At 33.4% G+C, this 17,445-nt stretch overlaps 2 protein-coding genes across 3 annotated transcripts; one reads left to right on the forward strand and one right to left on the reverse strand.

Annotated features, from left to right (window-relative positions):
* Positions 1 to 42: 42 nt before the first annotated feature.
* On the forward strand, positions 43 to 816 carry LOC111004058 (dynein light chain roadblock-type 2-like). The gene has a single exon (XM_022274920.2). It carries the CDS (start codon positions 423 to 425, stop codon positions 714 to 716), a length of 294 nt encoding a protein of 97 aa, XP_022130612.1. The 5' UTR covers positions 43 to 422; the 3' UTR covers positions 717 to 816.
* On the reverse strand, positions 788 to 17,239 carry LOC111003861 (dosage compensation regulator). Of its 2 annotated transcripts, XM_022274638.2 has the most exons (23): positions 17,030 to 17,239; positions 16,132 to 16,397; positions 15,767 to 16,014; positions 13,499 to 13,672; positions 13,065 to 13,144; positions 12,044 to 12,223; positions 11,626 to 11,720; positions 11,007 to 11,129; positions 10,131 to 10,279; positions 9,165 to 9,291; positions 8,420 to 8,569; positions 7,709 to 7,856; positions 7,268 to 7,371; positions 6,100 to 6,333; positions 5,450 to 5,605; positions 4,900 to 5,030; positions 4,608 to 4,777; positions 4,188 to 4,381; positions 3,867 to 3,981; positions 3,367 to 3,518; positions 2,621 to 2,812; positions 1,786 to 1,944; positions 788 to 1,331 (listed from the first exon to the last, which is right to left on the reverse strand). In XM_022274638.2, the coding sequence occupies exons 1-23, from the start codon at positions 17,103 to 17,105 to the stop codon at positions 855 to 857; spliced, it is 3,900 nt and encodes a 1,299-aa protein (XP_022130330.2). In that variant the 5' UTR covers positions 17,106 to 17,239; the 3' UTR covers positions 788 to 854. The 2 variants fall into 2 exon arrangements, with proteins under 2 accessions (XP_022130330.2, XP_022130411.2); XM_022274719.2 differs by lacking the exons at positions 16,132 to 16,397; positions 17,030 to 17,239 and adding an exon at positions 14,242 to 14,260 and having other exon boundaries at positions 789 to 1,331; positions 15,767 to 15,930.
* Between the last annotated feature and the right edge of the window lie 206 nt (positions 17,240 to 17,445).

Raw genomic sequence — 17,445 nt, forward strand, 5'->3', positions numbered from 1 at the left:
TACGTTAATTTGTTTCCCTGGTGTGTTAAACCAACTATTCCTATTGGGTTAAAATATTGAAGAAATTTATTTTTCAAATTTTGAAACAAAAACCAAAGTTATTAATTAAAATTATTAAATAAAATTACGATACTGTATACTGAAATTACGATGCTGGGAATTGTTTTAATGAGTGTCATAAATACCCATTAAGTTTTTTAAATGCTTACTAATTTACAAACATAGTCATAACATGTATTGCAGGGTCTGAACTGACGCGACTTGTACTTCAGGAGTCTTAACATTTCCTAGTCACTTTTAAAAATATATAAATACTTTTTGTATATCTAAAAAACATATTATTTATAAAAAGTCAATTCCAATTAGAATGTCATTAAATTTTAAGATTTGGGATCAATTTTGCCAGAAACTATATTTATCAAATGGCAAACGAAGCTGAAGAAACTATACGCAAGCTTTCCATGCACAAAGGAGTAGTAGGAGTTGTAGTGGTGAATGGTGAAGGAATACCCATTAAATCGACTTTGGATAATCATGTTTCTGTGCAATACGCCGGTCTGCTTAGCTCTTTGGTGGACAAAGCGAAGTCTGTCGTCCGTGATCTAGATCCTACGAACGACCTCACATTTCTACGTATTCGAAGTAAGAAAAGTGAAGTGATGGTTGCTCCAGATAAAGACTTTATTTTGATAGTCGTTCAAACCCCAGTTGAATGACGAAGGCTTTCGCCCTTAAGGCATTATAGATTTATCTTTTATTTCAAAACACTATTAGGAACTTTAATTCTTAGAAAATAAAACATTTTAAGAATGTCAATGAGTTTATTGTACTTAATCTAGAGACTTAAAGTATATCTACCACATATTGCCCCTGCCACGATAACCGCCACGGTTTACAAACCTACCGCGGTTGCCGTATCCCCCATTATTACCATAACCGCCTCGGTTACCAAAACCAGCTTGATTGCCGTAACCGCCTCGGTTACCGAAACCAGCTTGATTGCCGTAACCGCCTCGGCTACCAAAACCATCTTGATTGCCGTAACCGCCTCGACTACCAAACCCAGCTTGGTTGCCGGAACCGCCTCGGTTTCCAAATCCAGCTGGACCACCAAAACTTCCACGATCACCAAAGCTGCCATTTTGTCCATAACCTTGGTTTCCACCGAACCCGGAGCTACTTCCGAAACCTCCCCTTGGTCCATTAGTGCCCCAGCCTCGATTATAGCCTCGTTTCGGTCCATCTGACCGGAATGTTGGTACAGATATTTCTCTACGTATTTCATAATCACCGGCTGTGAACTGACACAAAGCCCTTACACAGTTAAGTACCTGAAAATTAAAAGTGATATAAAATGTGAACTTAGTATAGTGCTGTAGTTAGCATTATTATTATAATTATGGTAACGGTTAACAGACTATTTTTAGTCTATGTTACAATTCATTTTCATCATATACTATGGCAGTTCTTAGTAAAATGAGTGATAACTTATTGCTTTTCTTACTGACCCCACTCCGATTAACCCATTATGTCTTCAGTACTAAGTCTTTTAATATAACTGTTAAATTTTTTTTACAAGATCCTTCAACCTTAACTTATTGAGATCCTTTTTTTATTTCTCTACGGGCTGTACTGTTTTGAATTGCCTTTTGATTGCTAAAAAAATAGCCCACATGCCGAGAAGCGTTAATAGATCGTCGTAAAAACATATTACCCAAATCATAAATATAATAATGAGATCAACCTTTATGAAAAGGACTAAGACAATGTTATTTGCCTGTTTACCTTCTGTTCAGTCGGTGAATATTGCAAAGCAGCATCTGGTTCTGCGGCAGCTCTCTCGACAATGCGTTCAATGGCGGGCCGAAGAGCTGCTATCAGTGCCGCGGTACGAGGCGACATCTCAAAGTTAAGCCAGTTGTCTAGACGAATAACGTTGTCAATCTGGTTGAAAACATCATTATCTATAATTATCATTATTTATCATTAAACGTCTTAAACAGGTATTTGTTACAGTACTAGGTGAATTTCATTTCACCTATATATATTAGTGTCATAACTTAATTTAATGGACCAAGAGATCAAAAATCATACTACAGATATTAAACACAAATTTCTTAAGGCCGGAAGAAAAATATAAGAGTTATACAATATTTCTCAGCTATGAAGTTTTTACTATTGTTCTTTACTTATGTACCGTTTAAACCTTTACTGAACTTCCACAAATATTTCAGGATCCTAATAAGCAAATTGGGAAAAGATTGGGAAAAAAGAAAAGAAGAAAAAAAGAGAATTTACATAGACTAAAGAAATCAAGTTTAATGGTAAGGTTTGACATGAGGGATTCACAGATAGCGTTAAGTCGCATTTCTTAATATTACTCCAATCAGAAACATAGCTTTCGTCCCAATCTTGTCTTGAGAACTGCCACATACTTTGTTGAGAAGTATTTAGAAGTATATAACGTAACGAATTTGGGGGGGGAGAAGTTACGATGTGGGACGGGGATAGAATTATGCGTTTCATACAAAGTACTATTTTACTTAAAAAAAAAAACACTTTCATCATTATTTATGCAACATGGAACTATAAGTCCATGTTTATTTAATTCCATACATACCCATTCAATCTTCCTACATCCAAACAGTAATAGATGTAAAGGCGCCACCATGGTCGTCTGTTTGCAGCTGATCGCTCGTGTTCGTACTTTTTCTCCAAACACAAATAGCGGTGAAGGGAATTTCTGTTCTTGGTTACTGCAGTTGACTGACGTCTTATGTATCAAGGCTGGTTTGCCTTCTGTTGTTAGTACCTGAAAATTTTAAGTAGAAAATCTCTATCTATTGTCAAAAAATTGGCTGATCTGTTGTGCACTCCCTATTCCATGACTGTTCCTCCGATGAGGCGGATCTCCACCACGACCAGAGCAAAGGCAGAACGGTCAGTTACACGAGCCAACTTTTAAATTAAAATCGTAATTGCAGCTCTTAAATTTCAGAACGAAATTGGAGTCTATGCAGATTTGATGAAGAAGGCTTTGGTGTCTTGGCGTGTATTTGTTGCAGATAAATTAGTTTGTATCGATTCACAGTGAAATAAGAATTATTTCCGTTAATAAGGAACCGATAAATCGATTCAGAAATTCATTTGTCAGTCTGAGCATTTCGATCTGATTTTTAAGTTTTGCTTGTACTAACATGTCCTTGTCACCATTTCTTAAATAATTTTACTTAGCATTAAAGAAGGCACACAAATTTTCTTTATTAACGTAACGTTTCTATAGAATAAAACTTAGGACCATTTTTAGTTAAAGTAGTGACGTAAGCTAATGACGTAAGCGACAAAACAAAATACGACTATATATACCTTTCTCTTTCCGTGATGCACACAGACATTTGGATAAAGTCCCATACAGAGTAACGCGATTACGATGTCCAAGTTTTCGTCCTCTCCATAAGGGTTCCATCTTTGTGGAATACAACATTCTTCAGAAAACCCCACAGAGGTTGTTAAAATATCTGCAAAAAAATTACACATAGTCAAAACATGTAGTAATTTTTTTAAATATAATTTATGTGTTCGTATCGTATATAGTAACATATGCCGAGTTGGGCCCATTTTTGATTAAATGGTTTTTTATAATGTTTGGATTAAATGCTTAACAAAATAAATCATATTTATTTATTTTCAGGCCAAAGTTCATTTCAATGTTATCATTTGAATTTTTCATATAATTTATTTAAAACAGGAAAACCGTCATCAAAGTAATGGTTTTGCAAGGCTTCTATATTTTTTAAAATCATATTTAATAAAACTTGAAACTGGCTGCCCAGTTCTAAGTTGATAAATATGGTTTTAAAGCTTACTTGTAAGTTGATATTTGGCTTCGTAGGTGACCTTCAATGTCGTATGCTGTACTCCTTTCCACTCGCACCATTGCATTTCCGCCTCTTCACCTTTAGATCGCTCTCGCTCCCATAACTGCAAATAATTTACAATAAAAAATTCCCTTTTTTTGCGAAGGTACTTCCTGTCAAAAAATTATTGCTTAATGAATGCATTTGTAATCCATCCGAAGACAGGTTAATAATTTATTAATAAATAAATAGCTCCTACACTATATACTTATATATATATAGTGAGCTTAAATTTATATATTTAAAAATGTCAATACCATTTGCATGTACCTGAAAAGCGTTTAACATAGCGACATGATCCGAAGCCCTATCCCCGGCGAGACCTCGTTGATGTAAGGCAAGTCGACGTCGGCCTTCGACAGTGAATATTTCAGGGAATGTAGTGGAATTGGCCGCCATAGTTGTGAGTGCGTCACCCAAGCCTAGCACGAAACCAAGTACCATCATTTTGCCGAGACGAGGTTCTGAAAATTAAAAAAAAAAATATAAAAAAAAGAATCATCTTCAATTGATTAATTCAGTTTCTTTACCCAGATAAGTTACAATAACTGTTGTATCTTAAAACGTAAATTAGAAAAATTATATCTAAACCTTATACAGAAATATGTCCACCATACGAAATTAACCTTGCAATGACAGCTCAAAAAAAAAGTATATCATTTTTTTTTCAACAATATAATTTTGACTTACCAATAGGTAATTTTGCAAGTATAGTACCAAGCGGAGTCAAGGCATCATTCGAGTCCAAACAACCCAATTCTCTTAATAAGGCTTCAGCCTCAATGACAGAATCTAGCGGTGGTGGTTCCGGGGCCTTTGAGAGGAAGTGACCAATGTTACCCAGCCGAAGGAGCTTAATACTGAAACAAAATTTATTCATATACGTCAGTACCATACCGTCTTCTTATTATTAAAATTACATATATTATATACAAGCAGAAAATTAAATTCTAAATATAAATACAATTGTTGTATTTCCCACCTTAGAGCCAGCTCGTGCAGTGGAGTGCGAAACATCTCAGCGGTCATGTGTTCGTCCAGGCGTTCGTAACGCGTACGCGAACACAACGTGAAACAAACACCGGGACGTACTCGCCCGGCGCGACCTTTTCTCTATAAAAATTAATATATCAATCAATGCCTAGACTTAAGGTTTTGTTTTTATAAATAAAATATTCAATTTAAGACTATTTGATTAGCCATTGAGTATATCCGCCTAACTGACTTATGCCTAGAGGTCGATCCCCGCTTTCAGATACAAAAATACTTCACTACTGCTTAAAGAAATGTATAAAAAAATATTTTGCTTGGTCTGAAACTCTAAAATTAAACATTACATTTTGTGAATTTTCGTGTCCATACAACTAGGGGCTGGCTGAATAATATACATGTTAATATTGAGGTCACAGAAGTACCAGGACAAAATGGCGGGGTATAAATAAGTTTTTTTTTGTACTCAATAGCTATCAGGAATATTTAAATTTTAACGAATATTTTATCAGAAATATTATACATTAAAATATTTTTAATACCTGCTCAAGATTGGTCCTACTAGCCCAGACAGTGGCATATGACGTCATGTTGTTGTGTGACGTAAACAATTTCATCTTTGCCTTGCACGAGTCAACAACGTATACAACATCGTTTATAGTGATCGATGTCTCCGCAATATTTGTAGACAGGATTACCTGAAAATAAAAATATAATTTCTTAGTACTTAGAATTCAATAGTAGAGAAAAGTGTATCTTTTAATAATGTTCCGATGACAACCCTAAAGAGTTAATATTAAAATTTTGCCTGAAAATATATTAAGCTCATTTCTTGTAGGTATAATTAGGTGGAGCGAATGCCTTAATTATGTAAATTTGTGTTAAATTTAATCATCATGCCAAATTCAAGATGTCTTTTATTTTTAATATAAATGAAAATTGTTTGGCCAGTTAGCGATATTTCCGAATTATTTCAGAATTAGTACCAATATTTAATAATAATTTAAAAAACATGTAGGAGTCCATATTTAAATGGTAAACTACAAGATATTATGTTTGTTGGCTCAGTATCTATTCATTACTTGGAAAAGAGCTAAAGTCTGCGTAAAATAATAAATTAAAAGTATAATTTTGAAATATATAATGATTTTTCGCAGTGAATGCTATTGCTATTTTAAAGATAAATTTTTACCTTCGTAATCTCTGGAGGCGGTGTGAGAAAGACTTTCTTCTGGTCCTCTCGTGGAATTTGACTATGAAGTGGTAGTATGAGGAACTGGTTCTGATTACCAAAAACCCTATGCTGGTTAAGGTGCTTCATTAGAGCGAATATCAGGTTCCAACCAGGCAGAAATACTAGAATCGCACCGTCCTGACCCAGGCTTTGTATGTAGAGAAGAATCGCTTCGATCAACTCGAAACTTAGCTAAAAGGCAATTTATTTTTATTAGCTTACGAAAGAAAACTCGGAACTTAACGCCATCGAGAATTTGCTTTTCTGATTTTAAACTCGGTTAATTTAGTTTTCGATTTGTGTTAAAACAAAGTGTATCCTTTCTTTTATCAGCTCTGTAGTAAAAAATTTCATCAGCTTTTTTATTATAATTATATCTATCGTCGACGCATTATGAACCTAATGATAAATCATATCGATCTGACAGTCTCGCTCGGAATTGCAGGTATTATAGGGGTGTAGTGATGTGAGTAAGAATTGTAGAGGTGCATATCGATAAATGGATAGGTATGATCGATATAATCAAATATGTTTAGTATTTAATAAGAATAATTTTTCGCTATCTGCAAAGTAAATAGTTTTAATTTGTAAGAAGAATGTCACTTAAACGCACTCGCGAGCCCTCTGGCATTGAGGGTGTCCATGGGTGGCGGTATCACATAACATCAGGTGAGTCTCCTGCCCGTTTGCCCCCTGTTCTATATTAAAAAAAAAACTATTTGAATTCTTCAAAACCACGTTAGAGATAAATTCTTCATTGTGCGAATTGCGTAACGAAGCGTTAGTAATGTAATTAGTGGCATAACAAAAAACCTTGTATTTATACAAAAACAACGACCCTTACTCGTAACAACCGAACAAATAAGTATTATATAACGGGTGGCATTGCCCGTACATTCCTAATGTCAGTGACATTTATTTCCTGTCAACTCGGTTTAAAATGCGGCGACTTTAGTGCCTGCCAGTATTTATTTCTCTCCAAAGAAAATCGCATTATTAATATTTATTGAACACCCTATGTTTGATTAGATTAAAATAATGTTTGACTGATTTCCGTAGTTATTTTTTTTTATTAGTACTATTACACTATTTGACTACGTCACTATAATTGTTTAGGATTACTTACGTCTTTTTCTGATAATTTCGACATAACTTCAACAGTGCGTGGTGAGTAACTGTTATCGAGCTGACAATTCTTGTTTAAATCTTCCTCTTCTTCTCCAAGAGCCGCTTTAAAACAGAAATCAAAATTCTAAAAAAGGTTTTTACGATGAAAAGACAAGACTGTATTGCGATTATGGATGAAGGCATAAAATTTATAAGCATGTGACGTCATCGTCAATGAGACTTTCAGGCAATTTTGTATCACCGGACTGAGGTATAAAAATAAATATTATGTTTTTTTTTATAAATAAAACATGATTATTACAAGCTATTTGTATTCTCTACGTATATACAGAGTATTTTTCATATATATATGTCAAATAGCCTAATTATTATAATAACAATAGAACAATGTGGAACTTTTCGACCACATGCTAAATCCTTAAATATTCCCGTAACCTACCTTCCTCATCATCGTCGTCTTCTTCATTGCGGTTCGCCTTTTTGCCTGATACCTTCCGTTTTCTCGTATCTGGTAGCGGCATGAAGTTGGTAAGCTCAACGCAATCTTCTAAGAAATATTGCTGGACTGGATGCGTACGGCCAGGAACCTAGAATTTAATGATAAATAATATATTGCGCCGTCCCAGGATCTATTTGCTAGTGGGTTAATTCTTTTGAAACAATATATTGACTGTGTTTGATTTAAGACAAAGATGTGATTGCAGAAAGGCTATTACATTTTTCACTAAGGACTACATAAGTTACAGTATTGACATTTAGAGCCACAAGTTGTTAGTACTATGTTAAATTTAAGTACATAAGGCTCAAAATCCTTTTCCAATTTTTTTTTTAAATATTTGGACGTTCATTTAGCCTCTTCGGAATGTTACCCAAAATTTCATAAATTAATCCGACAAAATATAAAAAATAAGTTAATCTTTAATCATAGACTTAAGGTATTTCAGACGTAGTTAAGACATATTCTCATTCTAATCTCAAATCACCATTTCCTCTTGATCGCAGTCAAATGTCATAATTATTCAGGATTATGCCTTCATAGCTTCTAATTAACTGAATGCCATCTAAAATACGGGCTTCAATTTTGTAGCAGTCAAATAAGCCATAATTGAAAAATTAAGACTAAAACTGTTATTAATCCTTCTCAAATTACCTCGATAACGGGACAGTTTCCGAAGTAGTTAACAAATAGTGTAGTATCTACGGTGGCCGACATGAGTATTATACGTAGATCGGGATATGTATGCGCCATGTCACGTAGGAGAATGAGAGCGAAGTCTGTATCTGCGTCTCTTTCGTGCACCTAAAAAATATAAGAAAATCGTACTAAACGCAAAGGACGGATAGATGTTTATTATTTCTTAACGCCTAGTACACAGAATAGTACAAAAAATTCATAGTATACGCCCTGTGCCGATCTATGAAGATGAAATAACCACGATTTAAAAAAAAATTTTTTTAACGATTACAATAAAGAGCATCCAACAACTCACTACTTCCAGGTAATTTGTTTTTAGTTTTTGTGGTTGCGTGCGATTGTCGATAAAAAGATGTCGATGAATTGATTAATGAAGAAATTAAATTTGTTGAGTTTATATATTTTTCAACAATAAATATGTGAAAGTATTAAATAGCATATATGCTGCAGAGTTTACTATGTGCGCCTATACTTTACTTTTGCGCCATCGTACTGTGAAGGAAAACAGTGAGGAAGTCGGCATGCCTTAGATTAAGATTTAACGGCGTGTGTCAAGCACAGAAGGCTGCACCTACATGCGTAGAAAAAACAAATGATAACGAAACAGAAATATGACACCAAGACAAATGGGCGTAGTGCTACAGGATTTTTTACACATACCATAAGTCTAGGTGTGTACGTCTAACAATTTGTACCTTACCTCATCCACAAGTACATGGCTGACGCCTCTTAGACCTCCTTCAAGTTTCCGCAACAACACACCCACAGTACAAAACAATATCGAACCGTATGGACGCGGAAGGACTGACTCAAACCTCACAGAGTATCTAAAACGTTTAACTTCAGTTAATAGAATTTTAATAATTATTTAGACTAATAAAATTAAGTACCTGGATGTACGAGCTTTGCTCGGTATTTTTATTTTTTTATAAATTGTGTTTTTTGGAAATTATATATCAGTACGAATTACATACTAATAAAATGATGAAATATGAACAATATAGATTATATATGCTGGAATAGCTTAAGGGCCTGTTTCACAATGTCCGGATAAGTTCCAAATAAGCTATTTGTTACTTATTGGTATGATAAATAGTATTTTTGCGTTTCACGACTGTCAGATAGCGCTATACGTCATGAAATTCGAAGTATCTTAATTGGAACTTTTATCTTTCGAATAATTTATGTGTTGCATAGCTATTTGGCACTTTAACCATACATTGTGAAACAGGCCCTTAGTGTTTTTGTGTCGTTAACAAATTTAAAACAAAATAGTATTATTATTCGCCGATAGATGTCAGGAAGATACATTTTTCAGTTTAAATTGGGACTACTCAAACACCACCTTTTTGTTATTTTCTATCATTTATTCTTAGCTAGATCGATTTATCGCCCCCGAAACCCCCCGTATACTAAATTTCATGAAAATCGTTGGAGCCGATCCCGAGATTCCAATTATATATATATACAAGAATTGCTCGTTTAAATAATTAATAAGATAAAGCCATGTTTTGTCACGAATATTCTCATTTTCAGTAATCTGTGACTAACTTAACTGTTGATTCAATGAGAACCCCATTAATCAATTTTTCCCAAGTGTATAGTATATAAATTCAGGACTAGTTTATTAATTAGTTATATTTTTAATAAAGGTTATATTTCTCACCCCACACTATTCCCAAGGTCCTCACATCTTTCGGCCGCTACTCTCTCCGCGACACTAACAGCGGATATCCGTCTCGGTTGTGTTACACATATGTTCGCCCATGCGCCTTGGCCACTCGCTACGTAATCATCCAATATGAATTGGCATACCTGAAAATTTAAAAAATGTCGTATATATTTCGTCAATAAACATTAAAGTAGGCATTCGATATCTAACATTAACTCGGAGACCAGGTAAATAGCTATGTGGGTCGAAGATTGGTCCAATGTCAAACGCTATAAAATAGTTATTAAGAGAAAAATAAATTTTAAGCTACATTTTTTATACCCAATTGTCCCCAATTTTTCCCTTTTTAGTGTAGAACTTTTTCAGTAGCAACACTTAAGTAATGTCAGAATTCTACGGAATGACAAATCAGACTTTAATTCCATTAAATAAATCCAATGACACTGTTTTAACTAAAGCATTATAGCCCTACTATGAGTAAATAAGTCTTTATTCATTTGTTTAAAAAATCATACACTGTCCTGTGATGGTTTGGTGAAACTAAGATTTCTCATACTAAATAGAAAGAACGTTTTGTAGGGGTACGCCACACATTTAATATTGCACGTAGTAAAGCGTACAATAAAACAATGACTAAAAAATGAAAAAAAAAAAAACTTTATTTTCCTTAACTAGGTGGTCGCAACCTTGATTTATCTCCTATTTGCTAAAACGTGTATGTGTATGTGTGTAAACAGTAGCACACACAGAGTCGTAGACAGAAGGAAAACATCGTGAGGAAACCGGCAATAGACCTTAAAAATCTACAGTTTTTTAAACAGTTTAAGAATAATTAAATTTATTTGGGATTTTTATTAGAATTTTTCATACCTGAGTAGTTTTTCCACAACCTGTGTTACCACGTATAATAACAACAGGGTTGTCATTAATCGCCTCCATTATTTTCGACCTCATTCCATAAACTGGCAATGCTTCTCTTTCGCGAATACTTTCCTGAAAATATATTAATCTTCTATTACAGCTTTTAAAATGTATAACAAAAAAAACTAAATAACTTGCCTTTTCATTTTTTTAAAAAAAACAAGCAGTAAAAATACAAGAAATATCTCTATTCTACTAAAAAGTTTTAAATAGCATCCATTTAAAAAACCCATTGACACCCCAAATGTACATATATATTAAATAAAACAAATAAGACTTAGGAAAAATCCAAATAAGAAATAGGCCCATATCAATTACTGTAGATATGTCTAACCCTAATCTACGACAATATTCCACAAATCTATAGATATAAAAATGAATTGCTGTATGTTTTTTTGCTAAAACTCGAGAATACCTTGACCGATTTGGCTAATTTGGGAATCTTATTATCTGGTAGGAAACTAAATACTAATAGCGATGACTTTTATATATATTTATTAGATGCCTTCAGAAATGTGTGTATTATATCTGTTGTATTAGTCTAAGTTGGTCATGTTTGAATAAATACCTGATACATTGTGCTATTTTGGCACACGTTCCTGTGACATCCTTCTAGATCAGAGCTGATTTCCTCTAGAGTTGTTGTGGCTAGAGGTCCCTCATCTGTAAATAAAAGGAGATTCGTAATTAATAATCATGATATTCCTTATAGCCTGAACATGTATATGTTACAAATTATTTCATATATTGTCTATGATTAACAAAAAATATGATAATGCTGTCAACTATTTATGGCTTGATACATACAAAAATTTGGGGAAAAAAAAAGTAGATAAACACCTAGTACATGATAAAATATAATCTTCATGCCTTTTTAAAAAATTGACACTACCACTGAGACAGCAATATGATTCTTAATTTTTTTACATATTAATACAAATTTTGAGTAATCAATACTGTAATTGCGGAGACAATACTATACTTACCAATATTGCACGCAGTCCACGCGTTCCAATTGGGCTGCGGAGGCGACCATGACACAACACCAGATGCGGTTTGCTTGGCTTCTTTCATAGCTTTAATTCGGTCCGTCTGCATTATCGTCACTCCCGGCCCCTCAGAGTTCTCCTGTGGTGCATTTACATCCACCGGCACGATATCTAGCTCTATAAAACATTACCTCTAGTCATACTTTTATCAGGTAACCTAGGTATACATGAGTCTAAGGGCCTGTTTCACAATGTATGGATAATGTGCCAAATAGCTATGCAACACATAAATTATTCGAAAGATAAAAGTTCCAAATAAGATACTTCGAATTTCATGACGTATAGCGCTATCTGACAGTCGTAAAACGTAAAAATATATGCTATTTATCATACCAATAAGTAACAAATAGCTTATTTGGAACTTATCCGGACATTGTGAAACAGGCCCTAAGATTAATATAAATTTACTCTGAAAAGATTGAACCTCAGTGCGCTATTTAAACTATCAGAAATATATTCTTCATCTGTTTACATCCATTTCCCTTATACATAGTTTTGTCAAAATAAATAAAAATCGATACAAATTTTCTACCAACAAGCCAATTATTTAACAATGTACAAAATTTTTTTTCGAAAGATATACTAATGTGAAGTTGCAATTATTATATTATTACTTTTTAAATAAACAAAGGGTATCATTATAATAAAGTTAAGTAAATAATTACTTGCCGAATCAAAGTATATTTTCTAAACAAAAATGAGCTTATCTTAAACAAATGTTAAATGAACAATGCTTGTTTTGAGCGTTATTTTGAGAAAATTAATACAGGCCGCGCGAATTATTATAAATATGAGTGCCTTTTGACCTGCGGCTTTTGTCATCTGCGCGCTGCCGAAGCGTGATCACTCCAAGCCGTCATTTCATCACTAATGTTTTAATAATAAATTAGGTTTTTATGTCGCCTAGCGGCTACAGTATGCTTATAAGTTAGATACTAGTAAATTTTTGATTCCATACCACTCAATGCCTCCTCAATTTGTCGTTCTAGATTGGGATCGATAGCCACAGGATATGGTTTCATCAAGCCTTCCGCAGACCTAAAATATTAAGTAATAAATCTAACAATCACTTCTGGATATCTTTCGAGCCGATAAGGTTATTAAGATTGTTACTAATTGTAACAATGTACCTATACATATTAATTGGGAAGTCTAAATTTACATTTACTACCAAAATAAAGGGCGTAGAGCGGATGAGAAGGACTGGCAACTCTGCCACCCTATATATAGCAAAAGTGTTTGCTTTAGAAGTGAAATGTTTAGGAATATATTTAATTAGTTTAAAGAAGTTTTTTAGGGTAGTCCGTAAGCACACCAATAATAAAAAATGTTAATATTTTTATTTTGACTATGTGTAAACTTACGTCACTACAGTAATAAGGTATATCTTACCTGTCTTTTTTTAGTGTTCCGCTATAGGCCTCAATTACACCAAGATGGTATAGTTGTCTAACCAACGATAACGCACAAGATTTACTCGCAGTTTGTTTGTTAGACGCTGTTTCGCGGCCGGTGACATTGCGGCCGAGTTGACGTACATAAATCGTCATCTCGCAACAGAAACTCCTGAAAATGCAGTTTTTCATACATATCTGTTAATTTAAAGTTTATTTATCCAATGTATTAATAAGTTAATATACACAAAATCCCACGCAATACTTTTGAATTAAGAAAGTTAATAAATAAAAGAAGAAAGGGTTAATAAATCAATTTTAAAATTACTTTTAGTCATAACGTTAAAAAGCCACGCCCAATTATGATTATGTAGCTAGGCATGCATTTATTTTTTTATTAATTTCAATTGGGAATTGTGTAATTTACAATCGGTAAGTCATACATTACGAGATGTATTTGTATGATGTACATTTATTATAATCTTATCCAAGCACTGGAAAAGAAAATCAATATCCCTTAATTTATTGACCTAATCGGTTGTATTACTTAATGCTCTCTATTTTGAAGATAAAAGATACATTACCGATTAGTATTAAAGATATTGTTTATATTACATTTACTATGGTAGTTACAATTAAACGTAACGATAATTGATTAAAGTCAGATCCTTAGTATGTCGAGCTATCAAAATTTATTATCTACTTCCACAAGCAACATGCATATATATTACAGTTACTTACCAAGTGTGGTAGGAACCTTCTGTGAATGTGACCAGTAGTTTTTAGACACGAATATAGCGCACGAACCTGTACCCAAAACAAAATCTAAGACAATTTACTTTATAAAATGCTCAATTATGCTGAAGTCTAAAACCACCCAAAAACACAGATAAGCATTCTATAAAGTTAGTTCTTTACTTTTTAGAATGCTTGTTTGTTATTTAATACTGAAACTAGACTTTTAAGTAATTAATTAAGATGGTATTAGAACCTCAATCAAATCGTTCTTAGACTGTTTTGGGTTTATTTTACCAATAGAAGTAATCATTGTTACCTTTTTCCAAAGATCACTTCAAATTATTTTAAGATCATATATTTTTTAATATGTGCTTGAAACATGAAAAAACCCACTTAATCCCACTGGTCACATTCACAGAAGTACTTGTTCTAACACAAATTTGCCACTAACTTTTCAAACATTATGAATAATCAGTGGCTTAAAAAGCTGAGGTAGCTCTATAACACTTACAGCTTATCAGTAATTCTTTATGGCATTATGGATAAAAGTGTTAATGCGTTTGGTGATTTCAACAGTTTTGTATATTGCAAAACTATTAACACCAATAAAGATAGCTAGCCATTACTATTTTAGCATTTCACAGCGCAATTACGATCACGAATAAAACGATAGTGTTTAATATGAATTACGACTTTAGAAAAATTTGTGATCATGCCATAGCTGGCTGATTAAAATGATCATTTTAAAAAATAGCTATATATAAAATAAAATATTTTATGGATATTAACATTAAGATTTATTTTTGATTCCCATAAGGTCATCATAAAATAAACACTTATTTTAAAAATAATTTTGTGACATATAAATGCAATTAAAAAAACACTATCAATGAAAACTATTAGTACCAATATTGAGAAGAAATATGGGTGAGTTAGTTCTCAGTTCTGGTTTAAACTTGCCTCTATATCTTTAGATGAATGCAGAATGCATGGTGCTAAACAAAATAAGCTTTAAAAAAATTGTTGTAAAAAAATAATGTAAAATGCTGTCTTTAAGGATTGAATGTAAAGTAAAAAATTACAGGTAAATGATGTTAAATAATATTTTAGGTATAATTAAAATGTGTTACTTGCTTTTTAGATGTGTGAACAGGACAAAAAATAGCATTTTTAATTTTTCTACAGTTTTTGTTATGGGTAGTTAGATCTCTCAAGGAAGCATTGGTGAACCTTAATTTAAAGCTTGTCTGACCTCAGCCTTAATTACCATGTCAGCAAAAAGACTTGAGTTTATTGTTTAATAAACTCAAGTCTTAATGCTGACATGACAATTAAATAAATAAATATTTTATGAAATTTTAACATAAATGTATTAACACAAGTAATTAGGCCTGTATCAACACAACAGTTCTTAGTCAAATCAATTATTTGGCATATGACAACTTGTGTGAATTGTAATGCAAACTTATTCATAACTGAAACTATAAACTAAATATATATATATATATAAATTAAATACAAAGACTACCTCGTGTGATCAGGACCAACCGCTTTATATACATAATCAGCATTGATCTTATTCACTTGAATGAACTGATGCAATTTTGACTTTGCATTTTCCATCATCCAATTACCATGTAGTGCAGCATTAACATCCAGGTCTTCAGCCTCCTCAACATTCTTTTGTTGTTGCATTCTATCTATATATGTAAAATTCTCAGATGACCCACCATAAGCTTGGTAAGCAGGGCCCATCTTTTCTGGTCCCATTCCTTCCTAAAATATTAAAGCTAGTATAGTAAAGATTCTATAAGATATTCGAAGATACGTTATTCTTTGAATATTTGAAACATTTGCAGTGTTTTAAAATATTTACACAAATTTGACAAATACCTGAAAAACTGGTTTATTTTGTATTGCCTTAAGTTGCATATTATCAATGCCTGAGGCTGGGGTTGTAATATCTGAGGGTTCATTTTTAATCAGTACATCTGCTGGAACTTCTGTTGCTGTTACCTCTCCCGAACGCACCAAAAAGGTAATAAAATCTCGGGAGGCATTTTTTTGAGCTTCTTTTTTTGTGATTGAGTTGCCGGCACCAACATAAGTGTAGCCATCTACGCGAACTTCACACAGAAATCTTTGGCGATGTTTAGGCCCTGGTTAAATAAAACAGTACAGTCATACCTCGACATACAAGTATAATTCATTCCATAAGCCTACTTGTATGTCAAATAGCTTATATCTCAAAGCCCCCATTGAAATAATTAAAATACCATTAACCCATTCAATACCATCTGAGCTGAGGTGCAAAGCAGCTGCTTTTGAATAAGAAATAATTTCACGCTATTATTAAAATAAATGTCATATTTTGTAAATTTACAAAAAGCAAAAAACGCGGACCCTACTTATTAAAACTGCTTCGAAGACGAGAGAAACAAGCAAGCAGACTGAGGTCTAGTCTAGAGGTGTGAGAAACTGAATGTATATTGTGTAGTGTATAGTTTGCGAAACTTGTGTCTCTATTCTTGCTCTCTGAATGCAAATATTGATCGGCCAACTGCTCCTATCACAGTAGCATAGTAGTTCTTTTTTCTAAAGACCACTGGTAGAAGTGGTGATTTACTGGACTGTGGACTGATCTTTAACGATACTCCTACTTATAGTATCCACATAAACTTTTTTAAAGACAAACTCATGCGTAGGGAATAATACCTATATTATCGGCATTCTAATTTCTAAAACCATCGTTATTCTTACGATTAGCACAGAAATAAATGAAAACGCTTACCGGTAGCACGAATATCAAACTGCGGTGTTAAACCTTTTTTTGTCGTCCAAGCATGTAAATAGGACTTGACATCCATTTTTGAAGAAAAAACTAGATTTATTTATTCTAATTAACTCGCATCAATCAATTAAAGTCTATATAATTAGTAAGGTTATACGGTGAGAGTGTTTACTGTTTATTAGAAGTTAGATTTTAGAACGACAATCTGTCACCTCTCGTTTCAACCAATGCGAAGAGTGGAATTAAGGCCACTGCATACGTGACGGGTTTTAATCCGGACGGGACGTGACGGGAAGTTTTGGAAACATCGTTGCATACAAAATGTATCCAAAAACGTATATGTCACGGAAATATGGACGGGCCGGGAACGTGGACGGGAAAAATATCGTCCGCGACGATGTTTAGCACGTCCCCGT

This window comes from Pieris rapae, chromosome 2 (assembly GCF_905147795.1).
Source record: "Pieris rapae chromosome 2, ilPieRapa1.1, whole genome shotgun sequence".
NCBI classification, from domain to species: Eukaryota; Metazoa; Arthropoda; class Insecta; order Lepidoptera; family Pieridae; genus Pieris; species Pieris rapae.